This window comes from Rhinopithecus roxellana, chromosome 9 (genome assembly GCF_007565055.1).
Source record: "Rhinopithecus roxellana isolate Shanxi Qingling chromosome 9, ASM756505v1, whole genome shotgun sequence".
NCBI classification, from domain to species: Eukaryota; Metazoa; Chordata; class Mammalia; order Primates; family Cercopithecidae; genus Rhinopithecus; species Rhinopithecus roxellana.
In genome coordinates, this window is record NC_044557.1 from 84013536 (window position 1) to 84019466 (window position 5931).

Below are 5931 nucleotides of genomic sequence, written 5' to 3' on the forward strand. Positions count from 1 at the left end.
TCCCCCCTGCGTTTGGTACGAGGGATGTGCCAACCACGTGGCGTGTGTGTGGTGTCCCCATGTCCTGTGTGCAAAGCCCGGTGGCCAGGCCTCCGCCATGCACAGTGGCCAAGCCACACCCCTGCAGCACCAACCTAAACCACACAGTGCGGTGCGTCTGCCTGAGTTATTATTGGAAAGCAAGACTGAACAAAGACTCAGACAATAAATATCTGAAGAGAGGAAGCCAAGCTTAGGAGGCCAGGAAGCTCAGAGGGTCCGGGGGAGGCAGAGCTGTGGAGGGCAGTGAAGGGTGGCTTGTGCCCACCCAGTTCACCCACTCCCCAGATGCCTGGGGGAGCGCCGGGCCCGTCGGGAAGGTATCGGTGGCAACTCGCAGATGGTGTCCTGGCACTGGCAGCTCTCGATGTGCGTGTAGGTGTGTGTCAGCGAGCCACCATTGGGGCAGCTCAGGACCACCTCACGCTGGCTGGTTTTCTCCTCTCTGCAGCAGGAGCACCTGTGGTCCAGGACCTGGGCCCTGGCCGAGTACCTGCGGGGAGGGTGGAGTGAGGGGCGACCTCCCAGGGCCAGCACTGGCCTCTCACCTCTATGGGGCCTCCACCACCCCCCTCCAGGCACTCCCAGCCTGGAACTCACATGGCAAATGTCCCGCAGGACCCGGAGCAATGATTCATGAAGACGCTCTTGGTGCAGCCGGCGTACGAAACCTCCGTGATGACGGGGACGGTGGAGCAGGGCACCCTGGTCTCATTGCGAGGGATGCCTGGGGAGAGGGGCAGTGGCTCAGGGCAGGGCCTCCACATCTTCGAGGGGAGAGGGCGACTCTCCCTCGCTGCATCCCTTCCCCAGGCTCGGCCTCAGCCCCCAGCCCTCACTGCCCACCCGGAGGCCATTGTCCATCCTGAAGCCACCCTAGGCAGGGCTGAGGGCACCAGCCCTTGTGCCCCGACCCTGCCCACCCCCCCGGCTATGCCCTGTACTCACAGGTCTTGCAGCATCCATTGGGCATGAATGTGATGGAGTCCTGGAGGGAAAGAAGAATGAGCCCAGGACCCCCCACATTCCTGGGATGACAGCACCTCCCATGCCATGGGCGGGAGCAGCTGCTGCAGAAAGCCCCAGGCAAAGCCTCCTGTGGCAGCTCAGACCAGGCCCGAGGCCACTGTCGCAGCACTGGCGCCCCAGACCCCCGGAACACCAGGCGCCCCCACTCCCCACAGCCAGGCCCCAGGTGGCCCACTCACCGGGACACAAATGCTGGCATCAAAGTCTGGGCAGGTGATGTTGGAGATGGACGAGACGAGCTGGTTGTTGATCTTCATGCAGCTGAAGAACGTGCAGTTGTTCCTGGGGTCGCTCTTGAAGTCCCCAGGCTGTGGGGCAGGGAGCTCTGGTGAGGGAGGGCAACAGGCCCAGCCCCAGCCCAGCCAGGAAGACACCCTGGAGACACCTGGCTGGGGAGGCTTCCTGGCAAGTCCCAGGGCCCAGGACAAGCAACACGGGTGGGACTCCACATCAGGCACCAGTCTGGAGCCCACACAACCCTCAAAGATCTGTCTGTGTTGTAACTCTAAATCTATGAACGTGACCTGCCTTGGAAAAGGGATCTTTGAAGGTGTCATTAAATGAAGCATCCTAAGATGAGATCATCCTGCTGGGGGGGCCCTAAATCCTTAAAAGGGAGAGGAGAGACAGACACAGGGAAGGAAACCTCATGGCCACAGCCAAGGGGCACCTGGAGTAACCAGAGGCTGGGAAGGGTCCTTACCTAGAGCCTCTGAGGAGCACAGCCCTGAGGCCCTTTTATCTTGGATTTCTGGGCCCCAGAACCAGGAGAATCCCTTTCTGCCCTGAAGACGCCTGCTCATTTGTCATGGCAGCCCTAGGACGCCCATCACAGCTGCGTCCAGGACTGGGAGGACTCAGCTGGGGGATCCTGGGTGGCCTGTACCTTGCCCTGGGCTCAAGCAACCCGGCCATGTCAGGGCCAGGAGCACACACCTTCAGGATGACGTGCTGGTTGTCAGGCTGCTTGAGGATACAGTGCGTCTGTTCACACTTCTTGCAGCATTCCCCGGGGGCCTCCACGAGTTCAAAGCCCTGCACACACAGACATGCCACTGCAGCTGAACTCCCAGCCTGTACCCCACACCACACAAAGCCTGCAGGACTGCCGACAACCCCCACCTGGAAGGCCCCAAGCTGGGCAGGTGTCAGGATGGAGAGGTGGGGACAGGGAGAGGTTGGCATTGAAAGGAGGAAAGAAAGTGTCACGACACAGACATGCGCCCGGGTACTTGTCTGGGAGGAGTGAAAAGGGCAGGCTGAGGTGGGGAGCCAGGGCTGGGCCGGCCGCTTACCGGGCTGCAGGAGGTGTTGCAGGGCACATGGGTGCAGGCGATGGTGTTGAGCAGGGTGCTGTTGTCCACCTTGTCCGTGCACACGCAGTCCTGGCACTTGGAGGAATAAACTGGAGAACCGGGCTTCGGGCATAGGGAGAGACGTGAGGCAGGGGCCTCTCCAGCACCCCAGCCAGCCCAAGAGCCTGCCAGAACCCCCACACTGCAGCCGACCTCCTCCCCTCCCCCCCCCTCACCCAGCCCGGGCTCACCTGGTACTCAGCATTCTCGTGAACGCACACCCCCTTGGACTCTTGGGAGAAAGAACAGAGAACGCCGTTCGTTGGAGACTGCCCCGGGGTGGCCACCTGGCCAGACCCCCACTCCCAGTGCACACCCAGTGGGCGCTCAAGGCTGGGTGGGTGCATCAGCCAAGCATGCAGCCATCTGTGTCCCCAGAATCTGAGGCCCCCAGGAGGAAGCCCATCCCCCACAGCCACCCCCCCGGGCGGCAGCCTCCCCCCTGTCCCACCCACCAGCCCCCCACCCCGGGCGGCAGCCTCCCCCCTGCCCGCCCACCAGCCCCCCACCCCGGGCGGCAGCCTCCCCCTGCCCCCCACCAGCCCCCAACCCCGGGCGGCAGACTCCCCCCTGCCCGCCCACCAGCCCCCCACCCCGGGCGGCAGCCTCCCCCTGCCCGCCCACCAGCCCCCCCCCCGGCAGCAGCCTCCCCCCTGTCCCACCCACCAGCCCCCCACCCCGGGCGGCAGCCTCCCCCCTGCCCGCCCACCAGCCCCCCACCCCTGGCAGCCTCCCCCCTGTCCCACCCACCAGCCCCCCACGCGGGCGCAGCCTCCCCCTGCCCGCCCACCAGCCCCCCACCCTGGGCGCAGCCTCCCCCTGCCCGCCCACCAGCCCTGCTTACCACACCAGTAGAAGGGGCAGCACCTGCCAGGCACCATCTTGCTCTTTGCTTCAAATCCCAGCGGGCACACGGGAGGCTTCTCTTTGCACAGGCTAGTGTTGCACTCTGAAGGCAGGTGGGCATGCGGCCATGAGGGTGGCTCCTCACAGGCAAAGCCCCCGGGGCCACGGCACAGGGTCAGGCCCCCGGCACCACCAAGGGTCCCCTCCCCACCCAGGTCAGGCCCTGCAGCAGGGAAGCCTGGACTGTGCCCAGTGGCCCCCTCCCAAGCCCTCTCAAGGGGCACATCGGAGGCCCCCAAGCCAGCTGTTTCCCCACTTGCCACAGAGAGGACAACAGACAGCCCGGCCTACGGGGATGTGTGCACATCCGAGAGGTGGTGCGGGCCCCAGGGGATGGCCTTACTGCAGACAGTAATGTTGCAGCAGGTGTCAGCAGGGTTGACCTCTGTGGCGAGGTAGGTGCCATCTTCCACACAGTGGGTAATAGGCTTCTGGCTGCACCTCTTGGGCTGGCAGACAATGCCACTTCCACCCTCCAGGCAGACACAGTTCTTGCAGTCGAACTCAAAGTGCTCCCCAAACTGCAGGGAAAGAGGGGTGAGTAGAAAGGACAGGAGGTGCCAGGCAGGCCCCGTCGCACCACAGCCCTGGAGCTGCAGCTGTGGTCAGTGGGGAGAAACAGCTGCCCTGAACAGAGTGCTGAGGGATCCTGGGGGAAAACCGCATCCCTCCTCACGTCAACCTGAGCACACCAGGCAGGTTCTGGGATAGGACAGTTGCTGCTCATTCACTGATCCACAAGACCAAGATGACCTGCTCACCAGCATCTGCCAGCAGGGCTTGGCACATGGTAGATGCTCTACTCAGGCCTCTCAGGTTTGTGCAGAATTTAGCTAAGGAATCCCACATGGATGCTACCACAGGTAGGAGGCACGGGCAGCACAGAAGTGGCCAAGATTCGTGTCAGAGTTTCTAGACAGAGTATCATATGACCAATGGGTGGTAAATGAGGGAGGGAGAATGGATGGATAAATGGGTGGATGGTGGGTGGATGGATGGATGGGTGGATGGTGGATGGATGGATGGATGGTGGATGGTTGGGTGGGTGGCTGGATGGTAGACGGATGTGGATGGATGGATGGGTGTGGGTAGATGGGTGGATGGGGTGGTGGGTGGATGGGTGGATGGGTGGTGGATGGGTGGGTGGGTGGGCGGATGGATGGGTGCGTGGATAGATGGGTGGGTGGGTTGGGTGGATGGATGGATGGGTGTTGGTAGATGGATGGTGGATGGATGGGTGGATAGTGGATGGATGGGTGGATGAGTGGGTAGGTGGGTAGTGGATGGTGTGGGTGGGTGGATGGGTTGATATGTGGGTGTCTGGATGGTGATGGATGGTGGTGTGGATGGATGGGTGGGTGGGTGGGTGGATGATGCGTGGGTGGATGGATGGGTGGATGGATGGAGGTGGGTGGATGGGTGGATGGGTGGGGTGGTGGGTGGTGGTGGGTGTGTGGATGGTAGGTGGATGGTGGATGGATGGACGGTGGATGATTGGTGGATGGGGGGTGGATGGATGGATGGGTGGATGTGTGGATGGATGGATGGGTGGATGGGTGGGTCGGTGAATGGTAGATGTGTGGCTGATGGATGGATGGTGGTGGTTGGGTGATCCTGGGTGGCTGGCTGGGTGGTCTGTGGGTGTGTGGATGTGGCTGGTGGATGGCTGGCTGTGGTGCTCGTTGGGTGGATGGGTGGGTCGCTGCTGGATGGTGGTGATGGATGGATGTGGGTGGTGGTTGGCTGGCTGGTTGGCTGGATGGATGGTGGATGGCTATGGATGGTGGATGGTGCTAGATGGTGGATGATGCTGGCTGGATGGATGGATGGATGCATGGATGGTGGATGGTTGGGTGGATACATGGGTGGGCTGGATGGGTGGATATGTGGGTGTGTGTGTGGATGGTGATGGTGGATGGATGATGTGTGGATAGTTGGGTGGATGGGTGGGTGACTGCTGGATGGGTGTGAATGGATGGATGGGTGGTGGATGGTTGGATGGATGGTTGGCTGGATGGATGGTGGTGTGGCTGGTGGCTGTAGCTAGATGGTGGATGGATGGATGGATGGATGGATGCATGGATGGATGCATGGATGGTGGATGGATGGGTGGATGGATGGATGGAAGGATGAAAGGACAGATAGATGAATGGAGGCACAGAAGGATGGTTGGGTGGGGGATGGATGGATGGATGGATGGATGGTGGATGGTAGATGGATGGTGGATGGTAGATGATGGTGGATGGATGGGTGGCTGACTGGCTGGGTGGTAATGATGGATGGATGGGTGGTGGGGGTGTGTAGGTAGATGAGTGGGTGTGGGTGGGTGCACAGATGAGTGGGTGATGACTAGGTAGGTGGAAGGATGGATGGAGGGGTAGGTGAGTGGGTAGATGGGTGCATAGGTGAATGAGTGGGTGGTTGGAAGGATGGGTGGGTGAGTGGGTGATGTCCCTGCAACTCAGCCATCCAGGACTTAGATCACCTCATTCCTCAATCTTTGAGGCTCTACGTTTTCATGTCCATCCCTCACTCCCCGAATTTAGAATTTGTGGGAGAATCCCCCAGCACCAAGGCGGGGCTACCTCTCTGGGCACATTGT

General features: G+C 61.6%; 1 protein-coding gene across 1 annotated transcript in view; it reads right to left on the minus strand.

Annotated features, from left to right (window-relative positions):
- Positions 1-312: 312 nt before the first annotated feature.
- LOC115899606 (mucin-2-like) overlaps positions 313-5931 on the minus strand; it is a 10211-nt gene continuing 4592 nt past the window's right edge. The window contains exons 2-10 of the mRNA XM_030937498.1: positions 3673-3850; positions 3268-3372; positions 2615-2655; positions 2364-2486; positions 2005-2103; positions 1248-1376; positions 988-1027; positions 640-766; positions 313-532 (exon numbers count right to left, since the gene is read on the minus strand). Coding sequence (XP_030793358.1) covers positions 313-532; positions 640-766; positions 988-1027; positions 1248-1376; positions 2005-2103; positions 2364-2486; positions 2615-2655; positions 3268-3372; positions 3673-3850 — 1062 coding nt within the window. The remainder of the gene's footprint in view (positions 533-639; positions 767-987; positions 1028-1247; positions 1377-2004; positions 2104-2363; positions 2487-2614; positions 2656-3267; positions 3373-3672; positions 3851-5931) is intronic.